The sequence below is a fragment of the Cyprinodon variegatus genome, unplaced genomic scaffold (assembly GCF_000732505.1).
Source record: "Cyprinodon variegatus isolate N-32 unplaced genomic scaffold, C_variegatus-1.0 Scaffold44, whole genome shotgun sequence".
Taxonomy (NCBI): domain Eukaryota; kingdom Metazoa; phylum Chordata; class Actinopteri; order Cyprinodontiformes; family Cyprinodontidae; genus Cyprinodon; species Cyprinodon variegatus.
Window position 1 is genome coordinate 1,607,929 of NW_015150497.1, and position 14,626 is coordinate 1,622,554.

The following is a 14,626-nucleotide window of genomic DNA, read 5'->3' on the forward strand; positions in this document are numbered from 1 at the left end:
ATCAATTTTTTTCAATGTCTCTGGTCCAAAGAGAACTTTAATCTTGACTGAATTAAAAAGCCAAAGCTCTCAGCACATGAATCCAGACTTTGCTAGGTTGACATGTCTCCGTTAGCTTTATTCTGGTGTCATGTAACACGTTTTTTTAATAACCTGAATTTAAGGGTCTCATCAAGTCTAAGTCACAATCTTCAGCATTAATAGAAGTAATGATTGAAGCATCAGTTTGTCTGCAAAGAACTTGAGTTTCAATTAATCCCTGAAGAGCTACAATTTCAAAGTGAATAATATTGTAATTAATTAACACCTCTAGCTTTGCTGATTTCCTGACTGCAAACCAATTCACTGGATGTTTAAGTTTGAAGCTACAAGAAAAAGCGATCCCATTTTAGCAGCTAGGACAAGGGTAATGTACATCAACAAAAGGAATTGTATGAAAATGTTTCATTAGGAACTTGTAGCAGGAAGTTGGAGTTTCTTTTGGAGAACAGGATGATGTTCTCATTATGAATAACTTTATATATAAAAACTATACTTTTTCATTACATTTTAGTTAGTTTTTTTTTTTTTTTTACATTAATAATGCTTAACTCCATGTTAATGCATAAATCCATGCATTAACACTGTCTTATAAAAGAAATTTAAAGCATTTACAGAGTTTCGTTAAAAAAAAGGTTTAAAAAAAATGTTAGAACTGTAAATATACAGTCATATATATATAGTCATTTTCAAGACTGCACTTAAAAAAAAAAAAAGAAATTTCCTGAAAAATGTTAACGGAATTTCTTTTTGCTGTATACAAAATGACAAAATAAATCTGTCCAAGTCTAAGTGATACAATGAAAATAAGAGAAAATGAAAAGGCCTCCTTTAAAATTTGCTTTAATAATATAACATTTCTTCTGCAGTTTTTTTTCCTTTTTGTAGCAGCGAGGGCATTTCAACTCAAACTGAAAACTGCAGCTCCTCACAGCTTGTGACAAACAAACATCCAAGCACTTCACCAAATGTGAAAAGCGATTTGCTGTAATTTCTCGCTTGCGTCTCGTCCACTTGAATTAACAACCTGAAAAGTCCAATCAGGCAACAGCTCCAGGGGTGACTGTGTGTGTGTGGGGTGTGTGTGTGTGTGTGTGTGTGTGTGTGGGTGAGGGAGACTGGCACTAATGAAGGTGCAGCTGCATGAGTCACAATTAGAAGTGAGGTCTCCGCTGACGTCCAGTATATTTCGTGTCAGGTCGAACCTCCCTGCAGGAAATAGGAGACAAGAGGGAGAAAGGGCATCAGCCAATCAGAGAGAGAGATTTCCAGCAAAATGAAATACAAGAAAATATTTATCCCGTTTTAAAACAAAAAAATGTCACTTATCACATACTTTCCTTGCCGTCTTCTTCTCTCCTTTTTCTCCATTATCCAGTCTCGCCCCTTCTTTGCAGATTTTCCTTTCATGTTATTAAACCGACATCTTTACAAAGACAGAGAGCTTATTAAACAGTTATTCAACTAAGGACACTCACAATTTACCATCCCACTAAACATCATCGGAATGTGAAAAGGAGGAAAAGCCGCCTGACGGAGTTTAAAGTCAGACGGGACGACAGCCTTTTCTTGGTTTTTTTCGGTCCGTTGGCTTCAACAAGACAAGTATGGCTCAACCTGCACTGATTGACGCCAAGACCTGCATTATAACTAAAGAGTAGCATCCTTTAACCCTTTAAGTTACCGTTTTGGATCACCTGCATAACCCTTAAAAATTGAGTACCCTCGTCGCTCAGTGAGGTCTAGAAGCACTAGATCTATATCCAGCCATTCAGCAAAGATACTGCTACATGGCTGTACATCTTATTTTGGCATTCAACTGATTAGATGAACGCTTGAATGATATATTACCTACTGTAAATTAAGTTGGAAAAAAGGTTAAAAAAAAAAATAATAAGCATAGTTAACTATTATATTTAGGTTATAAACCAAAAAATAATAAGTACCAGTATCAGCATTAATGTCTCTAAGGTTATGTTGGACCAAAAAAATGTGTTTCTTTAACTCTCAGAGTGTTTTTATTAATTTCTTATAGAAGCACTTTTGTTATTTTTCTTAATATTTTCGCGCAAGTTAGCGTTTCTTGTTATTACATTGACATTAATTTTTACCATCAAAATATCCCTTTTTTTTTATTTACAAAGGTAATAAGGTCTTGTCCTGGATTCCAATAACACTATTGGCTTGAAATTTAGATTTTCAAAGTATTTCACTGATTACCCTATAAAGGATTTAAGGCACCCAAGAGAAAAGTGGTTGTTTTTTAGGCTCTATGACACAAATCTTTAAATTATTAGCCGAATTAAAATATTACTTAAAATCTATTTAAGGTTAATACCTTTCAAATAAATCATGGAAAGTACCTTAAAATCTTTTAGTATAAAGAAGTATTACTGCATAAGAAGGGGAGTTTAGGTGGCAACTTAAATACACCACCAGTACTGACTGAAATAAGCCAGACGTAAACAAAGTCTTTCACACTCACTAGTATCACTGGTAGAGGTGCAGAAAAACAACAAACTCTATAATAAAACACATTTTAGTGCTGTAGAAAAAGCTCATGATAAACATGAATTAAAATCTAACCTTTATTTGAGCACATTTATTCAGAGGGGAAATAATCTTTGGAATAAAATCACGTGTCAATTAAACAAAACCCATGTGTGTCATTAGAAAACACAAGGAGCAGACAGAACTGAAAGTCAAGAATCCTGATTCCTTCTGTTCTTCTCTGCCCAGCTTACAGGATTTCTATAGGATTCAACTATGTGAATCAAGACAATCATGATAGAAACTGGTCTTATCATTGTTTACCTGCATGCTTATGATCCTGATTCTCAATAAAGTTGAATTTTAATTAATGGTAGAAGCCCAGCTGGTAATGATCAACATTATCCTTATATATAAACCAATGAGTTCAGGATTTTCAGAGCCTTTGTAAGACAAACAGACCCACAAGATCACAGTCATCTTCTGTACTAAACAGAATCCTGAAGGGGTTTTTACAGCATATTCCTTTTAGCTTTATCACCAGCCTGCTCAACCAGCCATGTCTGTCACATTTCCACCTCAGTACATATCGCTAAATTTAGGCAAGCAGTCTAAATTTGTTCTTCTTCCTTGTGTTTTCAAAAGCGAGTAAAAGAAACAGATTTAATGGTATTTTCGCTATAACTTTCTTGAGACAGTGAATTACTTAAGTCATTCGGATGATCGCCCACAAATAAATGAAGTGAGAGGAGATTACCTCTTATAAAAGGTAAGAAAAATAGTCATGGGTGGAAGACAGCCTGTCAGAGCCCATTAACGTTATTATTTACTCCTGTCAAGGCACATCTGGACTGCTGAAATACTGGGGATCACACAAGCTGTTGGGAAGTCATCATCCACAGGCCTTTTCATTATTTAAGGCAGAAATTTATATCTCTCTTAATCAGTCATGAGTTTAAAGTGGGGGTTGTTCAACCTAGCTGATCTGATGGGGCAGTCTGGGTTATGAGCTGGAGAGAAGTTAAATATGTAAAGCATGGATTAAACATTCCAGTAATATAGATTTTTAGGAATCTAAATAAATGCACTCAAAATAAACCTCATTTTATCCAGACTGACACATTGCAGAAAAAGATCACTTTATTTAAAGCCTTTTATATGTTCTTTAACACAGGCATCCCCAAAGTCGGTCCTCAAGGGCCGCTGTCCTGCAGGTTTTCAAGGTTCCTCTACTTTAGCACAGCTGATTCTGATGATGCAGTTCAGCAAAAACCTGTTAATCAACTATCAATTAAAATCAGATGCGCTGGAGCAGAGAAACGTCTAAAACCTGCAGCACCGCAGCCCCCAAGGACCGACTTTGGTGATACCTGCATTAACAGCTAGTGTAGGGGATGATAAAAATAAATAAACTTTTAACATCTGTTTCTACTTGGAGCAAATTTACCTTTGTCCTGAATATTGAACCTGGTTCATAACAGTCCTGTCTGACGTTTCTGACCCCAAACCCTGAAATAATCATCAGAAAATAGATACAAGTCACCAAAACAGACATTAAGAAATTAAAAACAAACTACTAACTTGGATGTTTCTTACTTTGGGGAGAGTTGCTGTTCCACCGGCGAACAGACACAAGAAAAACCTGGAGGTAGGAATCATGCAGGTGAGATAAAACGGTTAATTTCTTCTCTAGTTTCAATGCTCTGCTGTTAATTTCACAGACTGTTACAGAAACAATCAACAGGATATGTAGGGGACTAAACATATCAGAGAAAACTGACTTTTTAGCCTTGCTGCTGTTGGGATAATCCACCACCATGCCTCCAGTGAAACCTGCCTTCATAGCCTGGGAGGTGATGAGCTCCAGCTTTAAATTGGAAAAAAATAGAAATATAGGGAAAATCAGTGTAGAGTCACAAGAAGATCATTTTAGATGCTTAATAAAAGCCTCTCATGGCAACAAAGAGGTAATGATTTCTACCTGCTCCGAGTTCTCCGGATAAAGCTGAAAAACAGCACGAGAGCCCCTGGCCTAAGAGAGCCAGGACATTAAAAGGACTTTCCATTAATAAAAGAGTCTGAATTATAAAAAATTTAGATCAGCGATTATAAAACTTTACCAAAGATGAGTAGAGGGTGCTGAAAAATGTGTAGAGCCTCTTTGGTGGACTGTGTGAGCGTTTGTCAGCATTACAGAGCCACTGCAGTGCAGAGATGCTGACAAAAGTAAAGAACAAATCAGAATAATCCAGAACTGTTGTTCAAACCTTTATAATGCGTTGGATGAGCTGCTGGGTCAGTTACCTGATGCAGCCGTCGAAGGTACCCGGTCTGAAAGGCATCCCCTGCCCCATGTCCCCCAGCAGGAGGTCTCCCTCCACCTCTCTGTCCAGAGCAACATCTGGCCACAGAAAAAATGTTTACCATTAGGTGCGACAAATAAATCCATATTACCACAAGATGATAAATAAAATCCATAACATCTCCCAGCTGTTTAAGGTCAATTAAGTTCTCTGAAATCCACAGAGCATTTAGAATAATGCAGATTAAAGTATTAATTTAATTAAATTGTGCATAAATAGTTATTTAGTAAATTTTGGTGGATCCATTATATATAAATATTTACTTCTGGTTACGATGACAATGTAACCAGATCCCAGTAGCTCCCTGGCAGCTGTGAGAAATGGCTTCCTCTCTTTGTTATGTTTCTTTAGATACCTGAAGCCATCACCTTGACCAAAGAAAACTACAGTAAAAATAGCTAACATTGGGGTTTGCTGTTTAATAGCTGTGAACTCAGAACTGAACCGTTTTAATTAAGTCAAAAATCAAACTAAAATACAATCAGATTGTGCTAAAATTATTCCTGTTTTCATCATAAAGCAGGTTTGCTTTTTTCTTATTGACCATAGAGCATGATTCAAAATATCTTATCTGAAATAATAATTGTTGCCCCTGTACTGTACAAAAGTAGCAAAAGATTCAAATTTTTTTTTTTCACATTTTAGATGAAAAACCTGGAATAAACAAAAGATAAGCCCCCATGTACAGATGGATAGACATAAAGATCTATAGGTGAGACTAATGCATGAATGGATGGACATGATGAGTGACAAACAGGCAGAGCCTTGATCCTCTGCTGACCCGGACAGGAGGTGCTGATGGTGGGAAAGATGTACAGAAAGATGCACGAAAAGATAAACAGCTGATCATGTTGGCTAAAGGATGGGACACAAACATCATGACACGACCATTTCATAAGCATAAAAGAATCTGACAACAGTTAGCACAACATATTGAGCAGATTAATTCCTCTCAACACACGAATTGGTAATCCAGATTTTCCCCATTCTATATATTTCACTTTAGATAATAATTAAGTAAAAGTGTGTAAAACAAACCAAGCATGGCGGTGCTGATGTCGACTCCGACCCAGTGATGTCCCTCCTCTGTGAGGTAATCTCCACTGAGACCGGATCCACACCTTGGAGGCAGAACAGAACTTAGTGCCTCAGATTTCCTCCTCTGGCCCTCATCTCTTATTAAATCAATGTTTAATACAAAACTCATATACCAATGATGTAAATGCTTTGCAGGTTTTTGGCTTAACTATGATGATTTAGGAGAACATTGAAAGTCCTTTCAACAATAAAGCACTATGGCTAAATAATTACAGTCTTCATGTAGAATAAACAGCTTTCTAATAAAGGTTTTACTTTAAGTAAACAGCCTAACCCACATACTTACCCAACATCTAGGAGGAAGCAGGCCTGGTCCTCTGGCAGGTTTAAAAGCTCCACAGCTCTCTCTGACATCTGAGTCTGGATTTCAATCATCCGGGAGCTGTGGGGAAGGAGGCAGACAGACCTAGTTAGCACTAAAGGTTTTCTCACACATGAACATTAATTTCCAAAGCCTAACTGTGTACCTCACTCTAAACCCAACCATTACAGGTTCATACTTAACCCTAACCCAACCTAAACCCACTTTACCCCTTGTGGGGTCAAGCAATCAGTCGCCACAAGGAGCAGTCGGTCCTCACAACGTGCATAAAATAGGTTCAGCACCAGCAAAAACACAGTCAAGACAAAGACTGATATTTACAGATAAGACAGGGCATCTATGATTTGTGCAAAATCATAAAAAAATGAAAGACATCAAGACAATAAATAAACAACAAAGCAAAGGTTTGCAAGTGTGACAACATATGATCACAACATCATTACATTTAAGCAGGCAAATAAAATCAATCAATCTGGGCAGAGGATGACAATAAAAAAGAAATACCATAATTAAAAGTGAAAACGACATGGTAACATTAACACAAATAGAATGTATAATATTATCTTACAAATGCTTTCATGAAAACAAATAAAATATACTAAATGATTTTGTTTTTTCACAAAAATCAACTAAAAACGTATAAAAAATGAGTTTTAATCAATCAGAGCTGGCACTAAAAGCGAACCAAAAAAACCCAAAAACAAATACAACCAGAAAATAAGTTAGTTGAAGAAAAACAGAACAACTGAAACCCACTGAATCTAAGTGAAGATATTACATTACAGTTCTCCAACTGTACACACACACACATATATATATATGGCCAAAATATTCAAACTTACTTCTGTGAGTATTTCTTTGCTTCCGCTTCATTGTAGAACTGAAATCAGAATAAGGGTGTTACATTCGGTGGCAGATTTCACCAAAAAGGAAAAAGGCCAAAGAACAACTTATGAATATAGGAGGTAAACAACCGCTTTAGATGCAAACAGCTCATGCAGATCAACAGAAAATAAGGCTATCAAACTAACCACATCTGGCGGAGCTGTGTGCTCTGGTCTCCGGCAGCTGGAAGCCATACTTGGTTAATTTTTCGATCAATTTTTTAAAAAACAATTGAACGTGTGTTCGAAGCAGGCTGTACACATGTGAAACACACTTCTTTTTTATTTTTATGGCGGTTGACAAGCAACTTATCGAAGCGCATTAGCGCCACCTGCTGGAACGGAGTGTGGATCGGGATGCTACATATATTCTTCCACATAAAAAAAATAAATTAAATAATAATAACAGTAACATTAATCACACAAATCTCTTCTATCAAATTTTGTTTCCTTAGTGCATTTCATTAAATAACAAATACACTTGTAAATAGGAATTTTGTCTAAAATATCTTGTATTTTTAACTGTAATTTATTTTCTCGTAATCGACCAAACTATTCCCTTCTCTCAACAGAATATTTAGAACAGAACCACAAAACATGCTTTAAATCACAATTTCCTGTTGGATGTTTTCCCTGTATGCCCAAAACGTAATCTGGATGCAATGATTTCCTCTTTTCTATTTCTTCATGTTCTCCTCATTACTCCAATTTTTGTTTGAATACTGTAACGCCATCTTTCCTAAAGCTTTTGTTTAATAATAGTTTTTTGTTCTTCGTTACTGGTGAAACACACTCTTCTTTTTCGTTGCTTTTAAATACCGGTACTTTTTTGAGCGGTGCTACACCGCCACCTGCTGTTCAGACATTCGTACTGGGGTCGAGGAAAAAAAATATATATTCTTCACACTTTTATCACTGAGTTGTTCTACTATTCTTTTTATAAGACGTCCCTTCATTATTTATAAGATTATTCAAATAATTTGAATGTTGTTGTCGTCCAAAAAATCTAAGACAAATGTCTTAGATTTAATATATTTTTAAATGTTGACTTTAAAATATCACAATATGTGTAACATATCAACAACATTTTAAATTCTATTTCATTTTTTTATGCTTTCAAAATATAGCTCATCTAAAAGTGAAAAGGGAATAGGAATAAATATGCAATATCCACAATCAACATTATATTAGTTAAAACAATAAAAAAGAAAAACACACATTCTTAATCTATAAAAATATTTAAGTTAATTCAATTCCCCATCCTGTGTTTCTTTTTGGAACATATATGTACAGAATCTTAATTGGAAAAAAAAAATTGATCTCTTCCACAAACATTGTTTCTTAATAATAAATATTTCCCTTTTTAAAGAAGGGTCTTTCAAATTCTACATTTTATTCAACCAAACACTTTCTTCAGAAATACAAAGTGGAAATTGATATTTCCTGTTCCTTCTGTAAGTTCTGTCCAGAAACTTCCTTTCATATTTTTTGGGAAATATGCGTGCTCCCAGAACTTTTGGAAGGACATCGCTTCTCTAATATCTAATAATTTTCACCCAGGGTTTCTACTTTATTTTGAAAATGTTTTGTTTGGTATCAAAGATTCCAAGACAAAAGACTCCTCTGCTGCATTCCTTATTAGCCTGATCTTGTTTCTTGCCAAGTCTCATATCTACAAGAGTAAAGTCATTTTTGACCTCTTTTTAATGGATGTTAAACTGTATATTTACTCACGTAACAAAAAGGCCCAGAAAACAAAGAATATCTATAATGAATACAATCTATTTTTCTAATTTTCATAATTTTTTACTTATTTTCATTTCATTTTTAGAGGTATATTTTTTCCTTGTCTTTTATGTTCCTTGCATTGTTCCTTTTTTATTATTTATTTACTTTTTATTTTTTTTGTCTTGTGCTGTTTTCTACTTTAAAGTGTATAATATGTATAATTTGTACTATTTGCAAAGATATAAATAAAGTTTAGTAAAAAAAAAAAAAAAAACATTCTGGAACGTCTTCCTTGTAAAACATTATTGGTAGATCATCTTGAGTACTTCGAAGGGGTGAGAGGAAATGAAATAGCAGACAAGATAGCTAAAAAGGCTTTAGAAAAGCAGAATATAGACCTATATTCCACTTGGGAAAGGGGAAGGTAAATCAATAATTAAAAATAAAAATTACAGAATTATAGCAAAAAAAAATATGGGATGAAGATGAGAAAGGGAGATTATAAAGGGTTAAAAAATCTGTAATAGTTAAAAATTATGGAGAAAGAAGCAGAAGGGAAGAGATCAGTTACACTAGATTAAGAACTGGACATACCTACTTGAATGAGTTTTTGTTTGTACTAGGGAAGAAAAATAATGATATATGTGAGGATTGTGAAAGAAAAGAAAATTTGGATCATGTTTTTATGGATTGCATTAAATATGCAACTGAAAGAGAGATGATGAGGAAAGTAATTAAGGCAAAATGGAGAGATTGGAGTATTAAAGGCATTTTAGGGACAGATGGAGATAGGGAGGAAAATCCAGTTATTTATGAAGCATTGTTTTTATTTATACATAACACAAAAATAAAAAATAGAATATAGCAGGTGGAACTATAGCGCTACACACTCATGTACAGTAGGTGGCGGTATGCACCTATAAGTTGTTTTCAATCCTCCTATCTAACAAAGAAGAAGAAGAGTCTTGTGTACTTCCGGTAAACCTTACATCTGATTGGTTCTCTGTTCGGGAACACCCGGAAGCAGTCCGTTGTCGTTTACCGGTTTGTTGTTGATGAAATGGCAGAGGTCAGCCAGCGGCTCGGGACCAGAGCCTACCGGCTTACAGCCCTCGGTCCCGGCCTGGCTCGCACCTTGTGCCCCAAAGGAACCAGCGGACTCCTTCCGATAAACAGCGTCTGTACCCAGAGGCATTATAAGGAGGAAGCTACCTATTTGTTCATAAGAAGAGCCTCTCAACGCAGTTCTGAGAAACTTTCCAGAGTAAGAAAAGCTGAAAAACAACAGAAAGATGTGTCTTTTCTTGGTTGCTCGTCTTTTAACACATCTGTAGCTTGTTTACTCTGGTTTCCTGATACTAAAATGACCAAAACAGCTACAAACAGAAGCGTATTAATCTCAACTGGGCGCTTTCAGGAGAGGACGCTCTTATGTATGAAGTCACCCTGGACCAGAGGAGCTGCTTCAATCCACCCTAACGCCTTCAGGTCCTCCCAGCAAGTCAGAGCTCTCAGCACTGTCCTCTTCATCCTAACAGAGGATAGATCAGGATGTGGATCTTCACTGAAACATCTGAAAGCTCTCTCTGATCCTTTTAAAGCATCTTCTAAAGCTAGATGTTACAGCAGGAGGTCAGAGGAGGCTCATCTGCTGCACAGGAGTAAAACCGCCTACTACGACATCCTTAAAGTGTCCCCCAGTGCAACGCAGTCGCAGATCAAAACGGCGTACTACAAACAGTCCTTCATCTACCACCCTGACAAGAACCTGGGCAGCAAGGAAGCCACAGAGCGCTTCTCTGAGATTAGCGAAGCATACTCCGTGCTGGGCAACATCAGCCTAAGGAGGAAGTATGATCGAGGGATCCTGACCCAGTCTGATCTTCAAAGCCCAGGGAAGCCATCTTCTAAACACACATCCAGCAGATCCACAGGCTCCCAGCAGCAGCAATATCATCATCAGCACAGAGCCAGGCGGTTCTCCCAAACTGGTGGAAAGCCCATGTTTGATTTTGATGCATTTTTTCAGGCTCATTATGGAGAGCAGCTTCAGAGGGAGAGAGACTTAAAAGCCAAGAAGAAGCAGATGGAGGAAATGCAGAAAGAGAAGGCTAACCAGTTCAGGCAGCAGAAGACTCTAGAGTTCACTTTGGTGATGATGTTGGCCATGTCAGGGATCCTCTTCGTCAGTCTAGCAAAGCCTTAAGCAAGCAGCACCAGTACCAGCCGGTGGTTGTGTTTCTCTGGGTTGGACTGAAGCACGGCCTGTGATTGATAAACTGTCACAATGTTTTGAAGCTAAATTGCAGTGTACCTGAAATCAAATCAGAGCTTTTACGCCTACTTTATAAAGTATGACTCCTGAGTGAGAAATACTTGTTCTCCTTAAATCAAAATCTGTGCAGATGAGCTGTTTAAGATTTCACATGGTTTGATTTAATGATCCCTAAGTATCATACTTTTCTGTTTCTCATGTTGAACAGCTTTCCATAATTAAAATTCATAGAAGTTACTTTCTGAATAAGATCAAAGTATTACCTTCAGATCTGCATCATTGATTCAGCCAAATATGGTCATGCTCTTTGTAAACAATGGTATGTTTCCTTTAAATTTCTTTCATTTTTCGATTTTAGGCACCTTAAAGTGATTTTTATTACTCTCCAGATAAGGCCTAAAGAAGAAAGGATGCTTTCTTTTTGTAAAACAAACAATGCACAAGCATTTCACTTGTTTTCCTTAATACTGGATCTATAACAGTAAGACGAAGTGAGCAGTGTAAATATTATCGGTTAACAGCAAATGTAAACATCTGTTTGTTTGCCATCAGGTGTAAACATGTATATAAGTCTATGTACTGTACATGGATATTGCCTCTATATGATTGAGAAGGTATTAAAACCTCTAAAATTTTCAAGCGATGTTTTAGTTTATTTCAAATCGTGCGCAGAAAGATTCATCCCACAAGAGCAGAGATGCACTCCATCAGATAAAACTACTTTTAGCTTGTAGTCCTTAAAGAAATTAAAATAAAGATGCACACAAAATAAATCCTGAAATAGGTAAACCCAGCCGAGACGTATTCCCAAATCGGAAGCTTTGTGTTTTCTATGATGCCTATTTCAAGTTTAAATTAGATATCTGGTTTGTAAAAAGATAACATACTGTGGTAGACTTCAAGCTTAAAATTTAGACACAAAACTATCAAGAAAAGCAACAAAAATAAACCACAAATTAGAAATAGACTGAAAAAGTCACAATTATTATGTATCTAAGAGCCATGGAAGAAAATGAAGGGCTTATGGATTGGCCTCATTTTACAAGAAAAATATGTGATTTTGTTAAAGAAAAAAACACACCGGTGGAATTTTTATTTGCTCCTTTAAAAAAACTAAATGTCATACACCTTATCTCATTTGTTAGTTTTTTTTAACTTAATATCAAAGTAAAAAGGGAAAATTTAGCCATATATTTATATCCAGTTGTAATTATCCTTCTTATTTATTTACTGTTTTTATTTTTAAATCTGCCCTCCAGGGGGCATCTGAATAGATTGATCGTTAAAATATTTAACTTTATGTGTGTGGGAGGATATTAGCATGTCAACGGTTTCTAACATGAACTAATCCACTCCCCTTGTGGATTCTAAGTCCAGTTCCTTTTTCATATGAGAACAAATGATTTTAATGAGGAAAACTTAATTTGGATATTTAAATTCAACAAAGTTAAGTTTGATCAGACAGCTGCAGCTGATCAAGAATGCTACTACCTGCATCCTCACTAAAACTGAGAAAAAGAAGCACTTTTCTAAAAATATTTAACAAAAGTTAACATTTCTTTAAACCTATGTCTGCTCCAGACAAAATGTTTCTGCACAACTGAGGCTTTGAATACGAACAGAAACATCCCTAAATAGATCATTGGGGCAAAGAAAATCACTGTATTTCCCCCTGGAGCAAAAAGATAAACAAGACCATCAACCATTCATGCTCACACTAAAAAAGGCTGAATAATTTAATATGCATGTTTTTCAGTGTGAGAGCAAGCCTGATTCTTTAAACTGAACGATGAAAACTCCATGCAGGACAGTATGAGAAACTCGGGTATAATTTTTATTATTCAATCACTGGACTGCAGTGTTTTGGAAATGCTGTGTCAGAAAAACAGCACGACACGTCTGATAGATTCACATTTTATTCACAGAAATATAAAGTAGTATGTCAATTACATCACTTTGTACAAAATTGCACAGACTCTTTAAAACTCGGTCAGACAACAGAAAGTTCAGTTGTGGGAGGGTTACGCAGAACAAAAAGAATACGTGAGCCATCGTTGATATGTGGAATGGGTCGTGTTTTTCCACAGTTTCTTAAAGAACTGCTAGTACATAAATAGGGCTCAATAGGAAACATGTCATTTACATGTGTGAAGGAATTAATAATTTTTTATAAAATAGGATTCATATTGGCACATGAGCTGCTCCACCTGTTCGCTGAAATCCCCTCTCAGGCTTGGTGGCCATGCTTAAAAAGGAAAAGTTTGGCTGTCGACATGTTTATTCCAGCTGACCAAGAAGTGTTGAAGGAGATTATTTAAGGTTATGAATTGTAAAACCTTAGAATTTAACTGTGTAGTTAGAATAGACACATATCTAATAAAAGAGCAACACGATACCAGTATAACATGAAACTGCTATTTATAATCTTTTAGGTAAACGAAACAAACGAAAGATGATTACTTTTGGTCATATTTAACCTTTAAGGTCAAGGGTCATAGCCCCAAAAATGTTGCAAATTTGGTTAACAAAACATACCTACATTTGAATAACAAAAGGAATTTGCCTTATTTTGTTATTTTTCAACTTCCAACCCCTCCATGACACGGATCATATTGTATTCTGAAATATTTGAAGTCTTTTGGAAGAATAAGATAGGGAACACAGAAAATGTACAGAAAGAATATATTCAAGGAGAAAATCCTGTTAAATCAACACCTTTTTGATTGGTTTGGTGCTATGTTTATCACAAACCTTTATGAAGTTCTTTCTTTTTTAAAAGTTAATTATATATTCATACAATTCTGCAAAAAAAAAAAAATTTGATTTATGTGTTCAATCCAAATTCAAAATTCATGCTGTTGAGGCAGAGGTCAGAAAGTTTAAAACAGACATTGGGTCAATGATCATGACCCAGTTTGCTGGATTAGAGAATAAACTAGAGCAGGGGTCTGCAACCTTTTATATCCAAAGAACCATTTTGCCCCGAGTCTGGCTATGCAAAAATCATTAAAATATAACTTTTTAATATAAAATAACCTATTATTTTTGTTAAATATCTGCCATAGGAAATCTGTTGCTATCTTAAATAACAAACATTTGATTTTCTTTTTGTAGTTTAAGACAATGAAAAACATAAAACGATTCATTAAGATGAAGCTTGGATTTTCTTCTATAGGATGTGATAATAATAGAACACATAGTTTACAATCTAATTAAAAGAAAAATAACCCTACAAAACATATTTCTGGTAGTTTTAAAGTCATTCTGATATGAAAATTCATTTTTGAAATTCTGTATAAAAACCAATAAGGGTTCTCAGACTGGTATTTATTCTTAGTTTTGCCTTACATAATTTTTTGCCACTATTAAGAGCCATTGTAGAAGGTCTAAAGAGCCAAATGTGGCTAGAGGAAGACTGTTTTTAACC

General features: G+C 35.6%; 2 protein-coding genes across 2 annotated transcripts; one reads left to right on the forward strand and one right to left on the reverse strand.

Moving 5' to 3' along the window:
* Positions 1 to 865: 865 nt before the first annotated feature.
* Positions 866 to 7,530, reverse strand: wbscr22 (Williams Beuren syndrome chromosome region 22). Its single transcript, XM_015370225.1, has 12 exons — positions 7,344 to 7,530; positions 7,155 to 7,192; positions 6,277 to 6,372; positions 5,931 to 6,013; positions 4,834 to 4,930; positions 4,650 to 4,746; positions 4,511 to 4,561; positions 4,311 to 4,396; positions 4,126 to 4,171; positions 3,977 to 4,038; positions 1,376 to 1,465; positions 866 to 1,248 (listed from the first exon to the last, which is right to left on the reverse strand). Exons 1-12 carry the CDS (start codon positions 7,389 to 7,391, stop codon positions 1,194 to 1,196), a joined length of 849 nt encoding a protein of 282 aa, XP_015225711.1. The 5' UTR covers positions 7,392 to 7,530; the 3' UTR covers positions 866 to 1,193.
* A 2,427-nt stretch (positions 7,531 to 9,957) lies between these two features.
* dnajc30 (DnaJ heat shock protein family (Hsp40) member C30) lies at positions 9,958 to 11,818 on the forward strand. Its single transcript, XM_015370224.1, has 2 exons — positions 9,958 to 10,188; positions 10,342 to 11,818. Exons 1-2 carry the CDS (start codon positions 9,985 to 9,987, stop codon positions 11,128 to 11,130), a joined length of 993 nt encoding a protein of 330 aa, XP_015225710.1. The 5' UTR covers positions 9,958 to 9,984; the 3' UTR covers positions 11,131 to 11,818.
* Positions 11,819 to 14,626: the final 2,808 nt, after the last annotated feature.